The sequence below is a fragment of the Symphalangus syndactylus genome, chromosome 5 (assembly GCF_028878055.3).
Source record: "Symphalangus syndactylus isolate Jambi chromosome 5, NHGRI_mSymSyn1-v2.1_pri, whole genome shotgun sequence".
NCBI lineage: Eukaryota > Metazoa > Chordata > Mammalia > Primates > Hylobatidae > Symphalangus > Symphalangus syndactylus.
Genome location: NC_072427.2, coordinates 18,571,853 through 18,591,707, shown reverse-complemented (window position 1 = coordinate 18,591,707; position 19,855 = coordinate 18,571,853). Strand labels below are relative to the sequence as shown.

Here is a 19,855-nt window from a genome sequence, read left to right as displayed (position 1 = left end):
GGTTTGGTCTTCTAGCTCCTTTAGCAATTTCTTCTATCTCTTTGTTTCTAGAAAGGAAGCATATTATCAGGTTCAGTTCTGTTCTTAAGATATAAACCTTTCTGGTGCCATCACAGAAAAGGTTTCATTTGATTGAAAAAGGCTTTTCCCCCCCTCTCAAGATTTGGATGCTCCTGCAAATCTGTGTGTCAATATTATAGCCACTTCACTAAATAAATAAATGCTTTGCTGACACGTGGAACTCCTCATCCATAGAAATATAGCATATCCAACTCCTAGGGGCCTAGAAAAAATGAAAATTACATTTTACCATTTATCCATATAGTTAACAGCCAGAAAACAACAGAGGAAATTAAAAGAAAATGTGGGTTGTAGAAAGGCTTCCCTTTCCTAACTGAGCCAGAAGGATGGTTTGACTTCAAAAAGACAGACTGAGGCATTATAACAGGCTTGTTGTCGCAGAGCCTCCTGTGCAAAAGCAACTGATGAGGCGCTAATGAGGCGCTAATCACTGGGTCCAGGGGACTGGACGGATACTGATGCTGGGAGAACACACTTGTTTTCCTCTCTAAAAACCTAGGCTAAATCTCAAGCTTGGTTGATGTGCAGGTTAGGAAAGAGGGAGATGAGCCAATAGGGCTTTCCCTGGTGTTTCCCTGGCCTTAAATGGTGGGGTGGGGAGCAGGGAATGGACAGCAAGTGTTCAGAGTTTGGACAGCTTCCAAAGGAGGGTCACAAGAGATAAACTGCCATAAAACAAAAATGAGACTGACTCCTCAGTGTAGGGATGTTTGCAAACTTGTTCAGGGCAGGACCTTGAGATGATATATAATACTTCAGTGATAACCAACTTGAGCAATGGATGAGAAACAGATTGGCTTGCCCCATCTCTGGAATTAGAGGGGCACAGGACTGCAATTAGTTGTCAGCTGCCCACATTAAGCTAAGGACACTCAACTGACAATCTAGCAGGCTTGCTGCTAGCTCAGTGCTCTTCTCCTGCCCCATGCTAACCGTTTTGGTTCACGTTCTAATTCAATTTGAGTGTCTGAGCTTCCTATCTGACTACTTGTTTCAGCCTCAAGATAGGTTCAATAACCTGCTTAAACTACTTCACATTTACATTTGCACTTACTACTATTTTTACTCAGGAACAAATTCAGGACCATTTCTCCCAGAAAATTAATTAATTAAATAAAATCTGAATCAAGTTTTGGTTTCTCGAAGAAAACCAGTCCCATCTTTAAATATGAAGATTTAAAGAAACTCAAGATTTAGTCTCCCTTGAAAAAGCCCTAATTTCATGAGATCCAAAGTGCAGAAAGTCAAAGGGTATGTGTCGATAATAAGAGGAAAGATGAGCTATAGATGAGTTTAAGAAATCACACATGTGACGCACACTTCATTGCAAATGCATGCACACAGAGATCAACGGAAGTGACACAAATGGGGCATATGGATTTGCATACCAGTAGGATTGTGGAGGCTTTTGTGTGTGTGTGTGTGTGCATATATGTACACATGAATAAGTATCATAACATAAACAATTAAAAAGGTGAATGTAGTTTGCACTATGAGCATGAACACCTAGAATAAAACACAATGCTGATAATTGCTTTTAAATAAAGTCATCAAGATTGCCTCCGTGTGATTTTTACCTTTTTCAGCCCAGCAAGGTACCTTCCCAATTCATAAACACAACGTCCTTGGCTGGAAACTTTCAACTCCCCTAAAGAAATACCTAAGAATATGCAATGAGATTCTTATTATTTAAATGAAAGACAAGAGGCAAGTAGGAGAAACAATTTCAAAGGGAATTAGAATCAGTAAAATCTCAGAGAAAATTGTTATCCAGACATTAGGGTAAAGTATTCTAAAACCCTGAGGTAAGTTTCCAAAGATGCCTGCAATCATGCTGAGCAACTCTGTGAAGTCTGAAGGTGACTGAATCTAACCTGAAGGCCTTTTCTCAAATCTTTGGATGTAATCAATGGCCCTATTTTGCAGAGAAGTTGCAATTTCAGCTTTGAGGTTCTATGTGGCTGTTGTGTCACAATGTGGAATTATAGAGTGAGTCTGGCTCATTCTGGAGCCAGCCACTCCTTAAAGAGCTGACAAACAAATGCTTAGAAAACAGCTACATCTTTTGTCCCAGTTGGGAGAAACAGGAGCTGTGGCTGCCTCTCTTGTAAGGACCATAGGAAAGACCTGCACAAAAGAAAAACACCTTGTCCTTCAGAATCCATCTGTCCGGCCTAGATGCAGTCATGACCTTGTTGCAACAGGAACTTGAATCCCTAGAGGATTGCAGAGCCCAGAGCAGGGCTCAATGACTTAGGACACACTAATTCCTTTTAAACCATTTCACTTTGTTCAACATTAAGATATGCTGTAAAACTGTCATCAGCAGAGTGTTTTTCATGCCTTAATTTGCAGTTCCCTCAGGGGAAACCCAATATGATGACAATCTCTGTCACTCTGAGAAGAAAGCCTGGCTCAGCATCATGGTCAGAGAAGGCCAAAACTCCCTCACCAAGTGTCAGATCTCAGCCATGGCTCCTCTGCTCCTGGAGGCTAAAAGTTTATGGACAGAGAAAGCAGGGTCAGGGAGGGAGAGGAGGGTTGCTGAGGGTGGGCCACCAAGGGTTCCAGATGGGATTTGTGGAGACACATCACATGCATCTCAATGAGCTTTGCAGTAAAATTCACTGCACAGAGGTTAATCTAGATGTCAACATCGTCTGATAGCACTGAAATTACTCCAGGGCAGGGCTTCTTCAGAAGTCTTAATATAACAGTCAATTCCATCCTGCCTACAGGAAATGGAAGTTTTCTGCTTTGTGTGCCGAATTGTTCAGTTCCAATTTTCTCACTGTTTGAAGTCCAAACTGTTTGTGGCTCTGGGATTCACCTTGTATTAAGACTTTCATGGAGTTTAAGAAGCTGGATTGTCAGTCCCATGGAAGCAGGAGGATAGGGGCCAAAAGAAAAGGAAAAAGAAAAAAGAAGAAAAATGAAAAAAAATCTTCTTCACTGAGATTTACTTCTCCACTACAAATGGCAGAAATCAAATCACCTGGACTAGGTTTATTTATTCACTCCAGAGGTAGGCTCAGAGGCATCAGTTACATGCCAGGTAGCTATTAAATTGAGACAGAACATGGACAGATCTCCAGTGAGGAAAAAAAAATTGAATGTGTCCTACCATTTAACATATTACAAAATTAGTTTTTAAAAATAATATGTAAAACTCTCATGTGCTCTTCTTAATGAAAGAATAATTATCAGACTTGGACTTCAGTGTTTACACTTCTTATTGGGTTTTAGGGATGTTGCATCTAAAAGAATGTCAGTGATCCAGCAATTCTATTACTGGGTATCTACCCAAAGGAAAAGAAGTCATTATGCATAAGAGAGAGAGATACTTGCACACATATGTTTATAACAGCACAATTTGCAATTGCAAAAAGTGGAATCAACCCAAATGCCCATCAGTCAATGCGTGGATAAAGAAACTGTGGTACACACACACACATATATATACACACACACATATATATGTATATATATATATATACACACACATATATATGTGTATATATATATATATACACAGACACATATATATGTGTATATATATATACACACATATATATGTATATATATACACACACATATATATGTATATATATATACACACACATATATATGTATGTATGTGTATATATATACATACATATATATATATACACATACGTATATATATGATGGAATACTACTCATCCATAAAAAGGAATGGATTAATGGTATTCGAAGCGACCTGGGTGAGATTGGAGACTACTATTCTAAGTGAAGCAATTCAGGAATAGAAAACCAAACATTGTATATTCTCACTGATATGTGGGAGCTAAGCTATGAGGATATCAACGTATAAGAATGACACAATGGACTTTGAGGACTCGGGGGAAAGTGTGGGAAGGGAGTGAGGAATAAAAGACTACAAATACGGTGCATACTGCTTGGGTGATGGGTGTGCCAAAATCTCACAAATCACCACCAAAGAACTTACTCATGTAACCAAACAGTATCTGTTCCCCAATAACCTATGGAAATAAAAAATATATATATATATATAATAAGTCTTGAAAAATAAAATAAAAGACTGTTGGAGTACACCGTAAGTATTTGAGCTCTCAATCTACCTTTGGCCTTTCAAGAAAGATGTCTGAACTTATCATTGCCTAAAATGAGAAGAAACCAACTCCTTTTGTAAAATACTAAACTGAAAAGCAAGACCTGAGTGCCTCAGTGATTCTCAGAAGTAGATGTTCAACAGGCCTTTCCTCACCTCTGCTATCTCGATACATCTTCTATTACAAACTTTCCGCTTTGTCAACTAGAAGTATCCCCTGCAAGCTATGAATGTGAGTCATGACACTGAACAAAAAGCAATATTTGCCTGGGCGATTAGGAAAAATTAATACAACTTACTGCCCTGCCTCCCCATGATGAAAGAAAGATAGCCTAGCTCACTGGTTCAAGACATTATCTCCTACTGCAAATGTCAAACTGGGTCTTGTTTTACATTTGGAACTTAGAAGTAAACTAGAAAAAAGAGAATTTGAGTTTTATTTCTTTGATAAAGAATTCCAAGTACTTTGAAGGGACACCCCCCCACACACACAAACAACCCCGCCTCCACAGGTCTCACAGAAAAGCATCTATTCTAGTTCACTGACACTTGAGCGAAAGACAGTTCTTGTTGCAAACTATAGACACTTTTATAGGCAAATAAGGAAAATATGCTTGAGGAGAATGTGCCATGCAGAGCCTCTGTCAGAAGCCAAGATTCAGCTCTTTAGGGTAGGGCAGCCCATGCTCAGAGCAAAAGTTCTAATACTCAATGCAGTGACGCAAATATTCACCACACCTACTATGGTCAGCAGTGCATTTCAGAAAGAGCAATCAATGATCAACACCTCACATTCTCTCTGTCTCACCCCTCCTAGGGGGTGGTTTTCCCTGCAGTGCTGGTGGCGTCTATACCAACCCCCAAATAAGATGTGATAGAAATGGCTCCTGTGTGGTTATCTATCAGGCAACCAGGAAGAATGATTTTCAGATGTTCAGAATGTTAGTCAGCATAATTTAATTCAGAGAGCACCAAATGATCAAACTTTACAAGATGACGGATTTCCCATCGGAATCTTCCTGAATGTTTCTGAGGCCAGTTCATCTCCGGATTTGTTATCCCCAAGAATGGTAAGGTTCAAAGAGAATCCCAAATTGGAATCAATTTGCTGACTTCAAATAGGCCTTCTTTGAAGCCATTCCAATCAAATATATAGAAATAAACACACAACGTACATGTGTGTATACTTTCTTTAGCAAGACACTCCCAGTATTATTAAGCAACACGAAAACATTTTCCCAAGCCCGTATTGATGTCTTAATAATGATGCATAAACTTGGAATTTCCTTTAAAACCTGTTAAATATTGGCCAAAACAATTTATTTAGTATGAAAAAAGAAAGTGGAGCTTCAGGAACCAAAAACACAGTGACTTCAGCACCCAAGCCCTGAACTAAATGTGCCATTTTTTTTTTTCTCTAAGGCAAATGCCCTTGAGTCTTCTAGCAGGTTGGTTCCCTACCAAAGCAGACAATAGACATCTCAGGGGCCTTTGGGACAGCTCTCTGGACTGCTGGCAGGTGGGTTCATTCAACAAACATCCCTAGACATTTCTTTGCTCCAGATTCTGAGCAAAGCACTAAAAAGACCCTTAATCTTAAGACTGTCCCTTGCAATCACTGTACTTTGAAGTCAAGGTAATACTGCCGCTGTTTGGTTTGGAAAAGGGGAGCAAAGAAAGTCATTAGTCATTCCTGAATAGAAAAGGACTTTGGTGAATAGTCTGCAACTTAAGACACTGCCCTCTTTCAAACATCCCAGCCTCTTACAATAAGCATTAAAAGATAAAAATCTTGTCGGTTTTGACCCAGAGCTGATTGCCAATGGTATGCATGAGAGATGGGCAGGCCTCTCTCCACATCTTGGAATAGTTTCTGCCAAGTGTTAGCATGTTGGTTTTGAAGAGGGAAGGTTGACTAGCTGAGGAGAACAGCCTGGTGAAACGCAGGCAAGTGGCTAGGCCAGTAACCTCCTATGAAGAGCATAAAAATGAAGTCTCTGGCTTGTCTGCGTGGCTCCCTGTACAATATTCCTCAAATCTACCAGTCACCAGGCCTTCTTTCATTGCCTTCTATAATCAGTCCTTTGCCATTGGTAACTTTTCTTCGTCTTCTTATCTTTCACTTTATCTCTTATTTTTAACAAGCAAGTATATATATATAAAACAGGTGGGACCAGAACATAGCTTTAAAAAAATGAAAAGGACTCTAAAAATATCTATACAAACCTCTTAAGTGTCTCAGATGAGAAATTAGCTGATTTGGCCAAGGCCACGTAGATAACTAACTAATAGCAAAATCAGAAATTTTGCTGGTTCACCCTGCCACTTTTCTACTTAACTTCCAATGCATCCTGTACTCTCCCAGCATGCCTGACTCACTTCTACTTCTGAGTTGAGTCTCGTGCAGCCCCAGAAGCTGGCCGACAGCTCTCCTGTTAGTGTTGGTTTCTGTAGTATTTAGCACCAAAATGACTTGCACTAGTGTATTCCGCAAAGTAAGCATCACTAGAGAAGAACATCAATGTTCAACCTGAACCCAGAAGGACCAAAGATCCTTTGCCTCAAGTGGGAAGCCTCTGTCTAGGAGTAATTTGTGCATGATCTGCTGAATGGAGGAAGCACCACCTCCTTTTTCTTGTTTGTTGACTAGAGGAGGCTTAGTGATGCCCAAGGTCCCCTCAGAGTTCAGGGATATCATTAGAGGGCAGTGTTAGGTTCACATCCAAAGAAAGAAGAACTGGGAGGTCCCATGGCCACAACACCCTACTCCAAGGTGGACATCCAACAGCAGGTCACTCTCACTCAGTCCAGAAGAGGATCTGGTGAGGTTGGCATGGCAGAGAGACCAGCCTGGGTGCCCTGGAGCATTCACCAAAAGAAACAAAAGAGCTCGCTTCAAAGCTAAGCTCTCAGAGTTGATGTGACACGGTCTTCTAAAATGTGGACTTTGGTATGGGAAAATGAGGGTGAAATGAACTGGAGTGGTCATATTGGCTAATAGGATGTCATTTCACAACACATTTCATCACATTAGGCTCTTAATAAATAAATAAATAAATAGACCGTCGACAGTGGTTTTCCGGCATGTAAGAACGCCAGGATGGGAAGCCGACCAAATGCTCCGCTCCTGGCTTACAGTCGTCTCAGACACTTCAGACTCTGAGATGTTGAGACAAGGGGCAAAGAAGGAGAGGAGTGTCTTATTGGAACTCAGCCTTGCCCAGGCCCAGTGAGCCCTCAGCTGCAACTGCCCCCCACCTATGCAAGGCTGTCCTGCCATTCCAGAGTAGTGCTGAGAAAAATGGCACAGTGATACAACGTTGTTAGAATCTAAGAACTCAGAGCTAGAAGGGGCCAGAGATTAGCAGGTGTACCCCTTATTCTGCAGATGGGGAAATTAAGATACGGTGGACTAAGCCTTATCAGTCCTGCCCCAAAATAGGAGAGACAGGTGTGTCCCAGTACACGCCACACTCCCCAGAGCCGTAGCGTACCCCTGCAATTTCCATGGCCTTATTTTCTGCCCCTTTTACTCTCCAAAATAAATCTTTTTTTTTAATCTGCCAAGGTTAATAAATCAAAGTAGACTCTGTATAGAGAGGACAGCCAGAGCTGAAGGAAGGCAGGTCTTCCCTCTCTACCCTTCCCTGCTCTGCCCCTCTCTCTCTCGCACTCTTCCACAGCCAGCTGCTTAAAATGGACATGGCAAGGACATGACCCCAAGATCAACGTGAAAGCCTGTGGGTTGCTAAGGTGCCAGCAATCTGACAACTGCAGTCTCCTTCAGTGCTTCTTGCTCCCCAAGGAATCACCTTCTTTCATTAGGACATGATGAATCGGTGCCCTGAAGATAAAACCATAGCACGGTCCTTATTCCCAGTTTTCCACCCATCTCCAACCCAGTTCTTCTCCTGCTTCTTCTCAGCCCATCAGTAACTATCAGCTTTGAAACACACAGCCAAGAAGACAGAAACCACACAGTGTTTTTTCAGGGGAGGATATGGGAGAAGGGAAGCAACAGGAGCATTGGTGCTTCACTTCTAACCAGAAGACACTTTTCCCTCAGGCCCCTCCAGACCATGCCCTCCCTGAACACCTGTTCTTAGCTACCCAGATCAAAGCCAGACTGTGCAGTTTCATCCAGCACTCACAGCCCCGGCATAGTGGTCCTCTAGGTGGGAAGACAAAAGGAGTAATTGCCCTAGGACAGCAAAGGGTTCTCTTGAGGTGGTCAATCCAAACAGCTTTCCCGCAAAGTCCTCAGGGGCTAGGAGCACAGCACAGTGAGAAAATCCACATCAAACTCCCATCTCACCTCCCTCCCTCCCAGTCCAGCTAACCAGCCTCGTTGATCCCAAATCCCAACCATGGCTACAATCTGAGCACAGCTCTTTACTATTCAAATAAAAGTATTTGTGGGTCTACAAAAAGAAGCAAAACCAACAAACACATAATTCAGTCCTAAACCCCACATAGGGAGGCCCACGTTTCAGATGCCTTCAGCTAACCAGGACGTCCAGGCTGCTGGCAGTCTCTGCAGCTGGCAGGGAAAAGGGTAGGCCAGAGGCCCCCGGGAGGTGAGCTCTAGTTTGGCAAAGGTCAGTCCCTTAGGTGGCTCTGTGCTTGGGGCGAGGCGGAGGGGCCCAGTAGCCTGGGAGAAGCACATCCTCTCCTCCCCAGCAGAGGAGCTCTGTGGGGCCAGGCTGTTGGCTTCCATGTTTCATGTGACAGGGAGGCCCAGAGGTCAACCCCACCGTGGTCTGTGGCAGCAGCCAGGAAGGCAGTGATTCCCCCGTGCTGGGGCAGAGGGAGCAGGCCCCAGCCCAGATGTTTCCTTCCCTCTCTCCGGTCAGGGCTCAGGCCTCATTAAGATGCCAAGCCTGCAGCACTGGCTGCTCATTGGACATCTCCCAGAGAAGCGTCAGCCCTTCCCCCTACCCCAGCCCACAAAAGTGATTTCTCAGCCCCTGCGTTTTCACAACAGCTCAAAGGCAGATGCATCAATCCTCCCAGGGGCTGGAAACGTGAGGAGAATGCCAAGGGGCCTGGAGCAGGTGCCAAGTAGATTCTCCCCTGCTGGCTCTCACCCACTCCACTGCTTGCTTTCCTGAAACACTCACTGCTGCAGCCTCTCACTAGACCTGGCTTCCTTCCTTGGCAGTGGGGTTTACCTGGGACTCGGTAGAGACCCAGGAAGTGGAGTCTAGGCTCTAGGGAAGCAGGATGAGAAACTGAGAGGACCAGGGGGCATTCGTTATAATGACCTACAAACAACCAAGTCTCTTGCTATTGCAACTCTAAAGCCTGCTGCGTCTACATTCAAAGATAACATGGGGACCTGTTTCCTAACCCTCTAAGCTTCCCAGGGGCCTGAAAGTGGGAGGTGAGGCCAAGGAATCTTCACAATGATGGAAAAGACAGGTGGCAGTGTCTTGGCAGGGTTCAGGTTTCAGCTATTTTTTCTTCTGTGGTTCTTTTAGTCCAGAAAGTCCAGTTAAGTTCTGAGAATAGAAAGACACATCCTTTGCAACTCCAGCAAGAAGTTTACACCCAGGATGGATGCGGTCAGCTCTTGTCACGGTTTTGTGTTGTGGGGTTGTCTGTTCTGTGTTTACCCGTAGGTGCCATCGTTGATTCCCAAAAGCATCAAGATTACACTTTTTAGAACGGACAAATTAGAACATTGTCCTGAAGTGGAGGAAATGGGGAAGAAGTGGAGGCAAGGACCCTGCTCCAGCATCATTTCTTTGCTGAGCTCAGCCATGCGGTCCCCACATGTGCCTGTGGTGAGCTTCCGGGGTAACAGACGCACACAGCAGCGACTGATCACCACCTTAACTCCTCCCGTCCCAGAGCTCTCATCCCAAAGATTGTCTCTCTGCATGGTCCAGGTCTTCTGCTCCGAAAAGCCATAGCATTAGAAGCATGGGCCACAGCTTAAGTCAAAGGGAATTTTCCTTTGTATTATTAATATTTTAGAGTTTCTGAGTTGTTAAAGTCTTGTGGTTTTCTGTATCAGCAGCTTCTCTGTGTACTAGAGAAGGTATCTCTCTGTAGATATAGATTGATAGATAGTTAGATATATAAATATATATATATATATATATATATGCCAAACTGCCTTACAGGGTTTTTTCTTTCTTTTTTTCCTTTTTTCAGTGTTGTATGTGTAGCAGGCACTTGAGTTTATATGAAGATGTTCGCTTCAGTCAAGGATGGAAGGAGTTGTGAGGTGGAAGGGAGATGTGAGGCAGGGAGAGAGGAGGCAACAGAGTATGAATTCATGACCACCAGCCACCACTAGCCAAGAATGTCCAGGTAGATTGGGGTGGCCTTCCCCAAAGCATGGAGGATTTTGTAGATCTCCTTGATGTTCAGCCGCTGCTGTGGTTCCCTCTGCCAGCACCCCAGCATGACATCGTAAACCTCTTTGGGGCAGACTCGGGGCCGCTCCAAAACACGACCTTGGGTAATGCACTCTATGACCTGAAAGAGTGAGGAGAACAAGGAAGTTACACCCAAAGCCCAGCCTTGGTCCTGTGGCTCAGACTCGGCAAAAAGCAACCACTTCCTGGATTAGTTTCAATGCAAAGCCGAGGCTCTCACGAGCACATGCTAAAGGCCAGGCTGCAGACAGCACTGGTATACTTGTCTGTCCGGTACACAGTGCAGTGAGCAGCACTGGCTGGTGGAGCCCTCTGCTGCCCTTCATACTCCACTTCTTGGGCCAGGCCCACATTGACCATTGACTCCCCATACTCTCTTCTCTCTTACCTCACTTTTCTTCCCTAGTCCTGAATCTCATCAGGATGACTGAGCTGCATTCATTTTTCACTTGATAGTGGACATGGGCTTCTGACCTGTCCCTCCCTCTCTCATGAGCCTGCCTCACTTTGAAACTCCCCTGAAGGAGCTCTGCACCCTCCGGGCCCTGCACGCCTATCTCCTCTTATCTCTCATTCCTGGCAGGCTCCCAGTTGCAGACTCTGTGCAGGTCACCACACCTGCCTCTGAGTCATTACATAGGACCCTTTTGCAGCAAGACCCATCCTTCCCTGCTGTTTGCACTAAACCATGTTTCCAGTTTCTCTTGAAGTCCTTAACAATAGGACTAACTGCTTGATTCATCGCTGCCTTCTGGGTGGCCAGTTCAAGTCTGTTAACCTCAGGATCTCAGCATGCCCATCTGTAAGATGGAATCAAATGTCTGCCTTAACCACCCCCAGGAGTGTTGTAAGGATGAAATGAGACCACGAAAAGGGACTGTATGGCCCAACATATTGAAGGAGAAGCCATAAGGAATAGGAAGAAAACAAGTAATGCATGCCTGGCCAACCCCAGCAGGCCACTTGAGACCCAAGTGTATAATTTGCAATGCATTTCCAATTCCTCAAAGACACTTCTTTACTGACACTGAATATGTGCATTTTCAAGGCTTCATTGTCTAGTTTTTAGGTTGGTTTTCACTTCTCCCTAACTCTACCACTGCATAACTTTGGTCAAGTCACTGACCCTGAACTTCAATTTCTGCATTTAAAGATTGGTCATAATGATAAAAATACACAGAATAATCTCTAGCTCAGCAGCTGAACAAATATTATTTCCCTTCTCTGCCCCCATTAGTCTGTATCTAATTAGGCAAGAGCACTGTCTTTTTTCTCCTTTGCATGTCCCTACGCTGCTCATCAGTGCCTTGTCTCCAGTATTGTCTCATGTCACGCTGACTTTCGGAAGGCTGGTCAAACCATCACTGTGTCAGCATCTGCTTGGTTATATTCACCCTGGAGTTTACGATGGCCCCTCAGCTCATTTCTTTACCAGCCTGATAAGTCTCCAGCTGCTTATATTCCCCATTCATATTAGAGACCCTTTTCCACCCTCCATTACCTTCACCTCCAGGAAAAGGGATTCAGTTCGAACTACAGTAGCAGCTGCTAATGCCAAGATCAAAGGCACCCGGGAGTGTCTCTTCTAATGTTGGACTATTCAGGTTTGTTGATTTCCGTGGAGAAACCGATGATCAGTGACTGTCAGTATGTGGCTGCTATGGTGGGTGGAGTGGGGGAAGTGGCTGAGGGCAGAAAGCCTGCCTTTAAGGCCAATGCCTCTGTGAGTCTTAGAAGAAACTGCAAACACCCTGTTAGCTACTGTGAGCCAGCCCAAGAACAGAGGCTGAGTCTTCTGTTAAGACCAATAGCAACCTCAGCCCAGAACCTCTGTTTACTGGGGCCACCAAACTACACGGAGGCAGTGTTCAGGTGCATGCATGGCGTGTGTGTGTGTGTGTGTGTGTGTGTGTGTGTGTGTGTGTGTTCTAACCCTTCCTCCCCTGGGAAAACAGTAACAATTTTTTAAACACCATAACAAATGGGTTCTAGTATATATACTTTCATTATTTTAAAAGATTGTTAAAATATTTTGTTCTACTTTGGGAAATGTGGTCAGGCCCAATTGAGCTTGTGAATCATGAGATAGTACACATTTTAAAAAATAATTTCTTCTCAGTCTTTGAAATTCACTTAATTAAGTGGTCAAGACACAGGAGAGCAGAGACGAACATAGCTTCCAAGAAGAAAGACACTCTGTTGAATATTCAAATAAGATTTCAATACTAAAAGGCTCTTGTGTTTACATTTTCCCAGCAAACAGAAGACCATAAAAAGAATTGCAATGTTTCATAGGGATGTTTCATAGGTTGGCTGGGTTGAAAGACTGAGCTCCTTACTGCCTGCAAACTGCACTGAATTCCCTGGGGCAACATGGCATGGTCCATGCATCACTGAGAAGCATCTTGATGGGCTTTGGAGGCAAAGGAGTCCTAGGATTACAGCCCAGGCTTTGTCCCTGCTTTGGAGGCTCTTACCTGTGAGACCCTGGCCAGCCCATTTCAGTACCTCAAGCAGATCCCCTTCCTTTAACCTGAATCTCAACAGGTGTTTTTGCAAAAATTACTGAATTAATAGAGCTAACACGCTTAGAAAAGTGCCTACCACTAAGTATCAGCTACTATTAATTTATGTTTACTAGCATTTTTTATTATTGCAAATTACAATTATAAAAAATATAATGGGTATTTATTACTAACTTTAATAGTAAACATATTAATAAACATAGTAAAAACATAGTAATAATATAAACATGGTTTATTTTATTCCTAGATGTTCACATATGGCTCTATCAGTTATAAAACTGGCCTTCCCAAATTGACCATCTGGTACATCCCTGGGCTTGGCATACCTAAAACCTTTGTGCACCCAGATTATGTGGGCATACTAAGTAGTGGGTGTTTCCACAAGATGGCACAATTGAAAAACTCATAGCTGTTTTATGTTTTCATTTTTTGTCATAGTGAAACATTAGTGATTTTTAAGGGTGGCAGATTTAACAGAGGCATGACTTGAGTCTCAATTTAGACCTCTGATTTCATGCTCTTTTGACAATTATACCACATTTCTTACAGTTCCATTTTTTTTTCCTCTGCTCTCACTAATGCCTGCATTCACCCTGCTGGCTCTAAACCCCACCTAATGTCTTGTTCAGTAGGTCCAAGTCCTGGGCTGAGATAGCTCTTATGAGCCCCCCCCAATCAAGATTCCTACGCACCCCCTTTTTACCTCCGTGTTTGAGAGTTGGAACCATGGCTGCTTTCCATAGGTGAAGATCTCCCAGAGGATCACCCCGAAGCTCCACACATCGCTCTCTGTAGTGAACTTCCGGTACATGATGCTTTCAGGGGGCATCCAGCGAATGGGGAGCATGGTGTGTCCTCCCACCTAAAAGAGGTTGAGATAGAGGCACACAGAGTGACCAGATGGCCAGAATGAGTGTCATCTGTCTGCACTCTTCACACATAGATGCACTCTTGATGCATCTTATTCTAGGATAGCCACAGCTTTATGCAGCTTCTATCAGAGGTGTGTGAAGATGCTGACTTTGGAGACCTATGATAAAGAAGACAGCTAGACTAGCAATAGAGATAACACCTGAGGGAAGGTAGGTTCCTTGGCACTCAGCGTGAAGAAAGATCACAAGGTAATCTGAAGTGAGAGAGGTTTCAGAATCTAGCACTACAGAAAAATCTAACCTTCAGAGCAAGTCCTGCAAGAAGTCAGCAGAATGACTAAGCCAGTCACCAAGGATCAGTATCTGCAAACATCGGGTTAGATTCTTTACTGCAGTGGCACAGTATATTCCATGTGCATCCGATCTGGAGAACTTTAGCTTCTAACTGACAATCTCGAATCTCTCATCACAATTTAGGACTCAGTGTTTCAAGTGAAGGAGACAGAGACATTCCAAAAGCGTGGAAGACCACGTGCTAATAAGGTAGGAGATGGACAGAAAGAGAATTCACCACAGTTCTTAGTAAGATCTCAAAGGACAGTAGGGAGAGTCTTTAAAAATAGCCTGAGGAGGATATCAACCACCTGTGAATCTGCCAAACTGAAAGCCAAGGGGAAGAGGAAGTGACTGATAAGGATAAATACCCAGGGTACCCTTTCCTGAGAAAAACATTAGGGAACTCCTCTCTGCCCAGCAGGTTAGAGATGTTAGCATAAGTGGGAGAAAATTCACAGCATGTGTGAAAACTCAGGAACTAACTGCATCATTAGTAAACAGATTTTCAGGAATTGAAACTTTTGCCTAATACATGGAATTCATTGTTAAAAAAACTACCTAACATTGAAAAAAGAGTTGTCTATTTATGTCCTGACAAGGTATTACTTAAAGTTCTCATTTCCTTCTTTATTTATTTATTTATTTATTTATTTTTTTGAGACGGAGTCTCGCTCGTCACCCAGGCTGGAGTGCAGTGGCGCGATCTCGGCTCACTGCAAGCTCCGCCTCCCGGGTTCACGCCATTCTCCTGCCTCAGCCTCCCGAGTAGCTGGGATTACAGGCGCCCGCCGCCACGCCCGGCTAATTTTTTGTATTTTTAGTAGAGACGGGGTTTCACCGTGTTAGCCAGGATGGTCTCGATCTCCTGACCTCGTGATCCGCCTGCCTCGGCCTCCCAAAATGCTGCGATTACAGGCATGAGCCACCGCGCCCGGCCTAAAGTTCTTATTTCTATGGTGGGTCAGTTAGAGAAATAATAATAATGAATAATTAAGAACGAATAACTTGGGAGATGGGCAATCTTGTTTCCAAAAAGGGAAATCATGTTTGCCTTAACCACTTGAAGAATTTTAGGAGGTAAATGATAATGCAAGTTTGCAGAACTGTTCTTTTCTTTTCTGTCTTTCTTTCTTTCTTTCTTTCTTTCTTTCTTTTTTTTTTTTGAGACGGACTTTCACTCCTGCTGCCCAGGCTGGAGTGCAGTGGCGCAATCTCCGCTCACTGCAACCTCCGCTTCCTGGGTTCAAGCGATTCCCCTGCCTTAGCCTCTTGAGTAGCTGGGATTATAGGCATGAAACACCATGCCTGGCTAATTTTTGTATTTTTAGTAGAGACGGGGTTTCATCGCATTGGTCAGGCTGGTCTCAAACTCCTGACCACAAGTTATACACCCACCTCGGCCTCCCAAAGTGCTGGGATTACAGGCGTGAGCCACTGTGCCTAGCCAGAAAAGTTATTTTCAACTTGGGACTTTCTAATCAGGATAGCTTTGTATCCAGTGTAAAGACAACTGAAGATACTACTTTCAGACAAGCAAAGGCTCAGAAAGTTTACCACTCACACCCTTTCAGAAAATATAGGAGCCAAGCTAATTGAATACATATTCTAGAAAAACAGTAAAAATAATCCAAGCTATACAATGATTGAAACAACAAAAAATGCAGAGCAAATAAGCCACAAAAATGCAATTTAAATTTGAATAATGGTTGTTAATTTAGTAGTAAAAGTAATACAATTACTAATAAAGGCTTCCTGTAAAATAGAGACATAAAGTAAATAATAATACTAATAATGCTATTAGTACTACCACTGATACAACTAACACACTTATCTGGAATGAAACTTTCCAATAATTTCAACTATAAATGCATAGAAGAGTAGATATAGCAATAATTAAAAGCCTGATAAAAGCTGTATGTTATAGAAAGGAAAAAAGAAGCTTACAGTGATTAATTGTTGAGATTAATACTTTAAATTTCAATACACTTACTAAAATCTTAAAGTAGCTTCTAGAATAGAAATAGTACATATAACTTTCAAACCATTTTTTAACTAAAGCCAAAATCTTTAACTAATACCAAAAAGACTACAGAAAGGGGGAGTAGGATAATGATGACTAAAAAGCACAAAATGAAAATGAAGCTTAGAAAACAGCACTAGAGACAATAAGTACAAATGAATTATACTACCTCTTAAATGAGAGAGAAATTTAGGTTAGAAAAATCAAGTTGCATGTTATTTAAAATAGACATGTCTAAAACAAAATAGCAGAAAACACTGAAAATGGAAGAGGGCTAAAAACACAACTATACATAAAAGAAAAATATAATTGGCTACATATATGCATATATGTGCATATACATGTATATATGCATGCATATACATGTATATATATGCATATACAGATATATATACAGCCAATTACATTTCTTTTATTGTGATTTACACATTGTTGTTTCATATATATGTGAAAAAAAGGATTCAAAATGTTAAAAATTAAAGTAAGACTAAATAATTTATATTAAATTTATATCGTACTTAATATTATATTTAAAGCTGGTAAAATTCACCATTACGATGATGAAGTTTATACTCCAATTAACATAGCAACAATATACAAAAATTTATAAAAATATATAGAAATAATACATATATATGTATATGTGCGTGTATATATATAGAGAGAGTAAAAACAAGATATAAATAAAAGAAAACTGACAAAGCTATCATAATAGAAAACTAAAATGCTTCACAAATTGAAAGATCAAGAAGACAACATAAACGAAGATACACTTTAAAAATACAAATAATGAGTTTCAATAAGTAGATAGGAGTGTTGTGATTGTGTGCATCTTTCAGCTTCCTTAAAAAATTGCACATTATTTTCAATTACCTAAAAAACATGTATCAAAGCCAATCACATATTAAATCTCAAAGGAAAACTGGAATTCCAAGATAAAAAATAAATATACAGTTAAAAAAAGAAACATTTTCTGTATCAAATATAATAAAATAGAAGTTAACAAGAAAAAAATAATTTTTTAAAAGTCTTTGGGCAATTAAATTATTTGGTAAAGAAAAAATTGAAAATAAAATGTAAAAGTATTTATCGTAACAATAACTAAAGTCCTATTTCTTGAAATCTATGAAATATAACTAAAGTAATTTTTGAAAAAACATTACAGCATTTAAGCATTCATTTTTAAAATAGTGAAAATATAATTATATTAAATAAGGATCCAGCAAAAAAAAAAAAAAGAAAAAAAAAGGCAGTAAAGACCCACTAAACAAATGCAAGGAAAGTAAGAAGAAATAAACAATAAAATAAAATAAATACTGATTAATCAGTGTAAAACAAAGCAAAACAACCAGCCAAAAGGAAAATAAAAAATTGGAATTGATCTACACAATCAATTGTTAGTTCTCTCAAAAGTTACATAAACTTTCGGCAAGATTAATAAGGGATGTAGAGGAGACAAATGTAAAATGTTAAGACTATTACAGCCATAAATTTGAAAGTATACATGCATTAATTGGTTTACTAAAAATATTAATTTTAAAAAAGTTAAATAGAAAAGTTGAATACAAAAACCATAGTTGTAGTAAAAAAAAAATCTATACATTAAAAAGATAGAAGGTTCAGATGGTTTTCTGGGTGAGTTCTATTAAAGTTTTCTGTCTTATTTATACTTTTTCAAAGCAAAAAAAGATAGAAACTTTCCCAAACCATTCTATGTGGTTTAAACATCCCTGAAGACAAAATCAGTCAAATTTAACATACAGCCTTACATATATATTTACATAAAAAATATCAACATACATAGTTATCTATATGTGTGTAAAACTATCTGTTATGAATATACTCTCCAAATATGAATAAAATATTATATGAAATCAGCAATATATTACAAGAATTCCATATTATATATAACTCAATAAGGTTTACCCTAGAAATGTAAGAATGTCTCAACCTTAGGAAACCTACTGTTAAATTTACTAAATTAAAAGATAAAAGAAGAAAAACCATCTTTTCAAAAATGCCAAAAATTTCCAACATCTTTTTCTGATTAAAAGTCTAATTCATAGAAGGTAACTTCCTTTATTAAATACACTATCACAGTTACTGACAAAACGTTAGGAAAATACAAGGTATCTTCTATCACGAATTTTATGTGACATTTTTCAAGAGGTACTAACCAATGCAATAAAGCAAGGATTTTTTAAATGAGGTAGAAATATTGGAAAAAAAAGTCAAACTGCCCGTTGTCTGGATATGCTATGACTATCCAAGACAATTAACTAAAAAGCAGTTAGAACTATTATATGATTTATCAGGCTACCCAGAAATAAGAGAAACACACAAAAATCAAACTAGTCTCACATGCCAGTGGCAATGACTTCAAAATACAATGGAAAATAAGATTGTTTGTACAATAACAACAGAAGTGTTTAAAACACCTCGGCATAAACCTTAACAGAAAATGTCCAATGTTATTTAAAGAAAAGCATTGAAAAACATAAAAGAAGATCTGAATAAATGAAAAGTTGTGTCATTTCCTTGAATAGGAAGACTTAATGTTATACATCTTTCATTTCTCCTTTAGATTAATCTGAAAATTTAACACAATATATATGAAAACTCAAATGAAATGGTGTATGGAAATTCACAAGATGAATCCAAAATTGATCTAAAGTAGTAATTATTTGATAAAAACTAAGATATACTTGAAATAGAACAATAAGGGAGAGTTACTCTATCAGATAGCAAAGCATTTTATCAAACTAGGTAATGAACACATTGCATTTTGGCATAGGGTAGACAAATTTATTAATGGAACAAACTAGAGAGTCCAGAGGCAGACCCATGTATAAATATTGGAATTTAATATATGAAACAATGGGTTAGTAATTAAAGTGTTGGGACAATGAACTATTCATTAAAAAAATACACTTAGATACCTACCTCACACCATATACAAAAATCATTTCCAGATGGATTAAAGAGCTAAACATAAAAAACAAAACAATAATAATATTAGAAGAAAACTTAGAAAAGTATTCTATATCCTCAGAAAAGGAAGGCCTTCCTAAATAAGACACATGTTCAAGAAACCATCAAGAACAAGATTTAGAGCTACAACTTACAAAAATTAAATGCTTTTGCATGGCAAAAGACAACATAAGCATAGCTAAAAGACAAATGGCCAAAAAAGTACAATATATGTAACAGACAAAGAATTAAAATCCATATAATACAAAGTGCTCCTTCAAATTAGTTAGGAAAAGCAACCCAACAGAAAAATGAATACAGGATAAGAACAGATGATCCACAAAAGGACTAGAAATGGCCACAAACATATGAAAAGATGTCAATTAAAACAACAGAAACACACATTTCTGAATGTCAATAGGGAAAGATTGAAAAAAATTGTTGCTATCTTGTGTTTGAGAGGGGTGAGGAAAGAGTTATTCTCAAATGCCACTGGTGAGAAATGTTTCTGCTTTTTCTGAGGGCAGCTTGGTAAAATCTGTCGACATTAAAGG

At 40.3% G+C, this 19,855-nt stretch overlaps 1 protein-coding gene across 6 annotated transcripts in view; it reads right to left on the bottom strand.

The window, feature by feature from the left end:
- Window positions 1-5,495: 5,495 nt before the first annotated feature.
- Window positions 5,496-19,855, bottom strand: part of NTRK3 (neurotrophic receptor tyrosine kinase 3) — a 561,369-nt gene continuing 547,009 nt past the window's right edge. For 3 of the 6 annotated variants that reach the window (XM_055277323.2, XM_055277325.2, XM_063640133.1), the window contains 3 exons: window positions 19,275-19,316; window positions 13,807-13,965; window positions 5,496-10,678 (listed from right to left, as the gene is read on the bottom strand). In XM_055277323.2, coding sequence (XP_055133298.2) covers window positions 10,493-10,678; window positions 13,807-13,965; window positions 19,275-19,316 — 387 coding nt within the window. In that variant the 3' untranslated portion in view covers window positions 5,496-10,492. The remainder of the gene's footprint in view (window positions 10,679-13,806; window positions 13,966-19,274; window positions 19,317-19,855) is intronic. The other 3 variants (XM_063640134.1, XM_055277328.2, XM_055277329.2) reach the window with 1 other exon arrangement.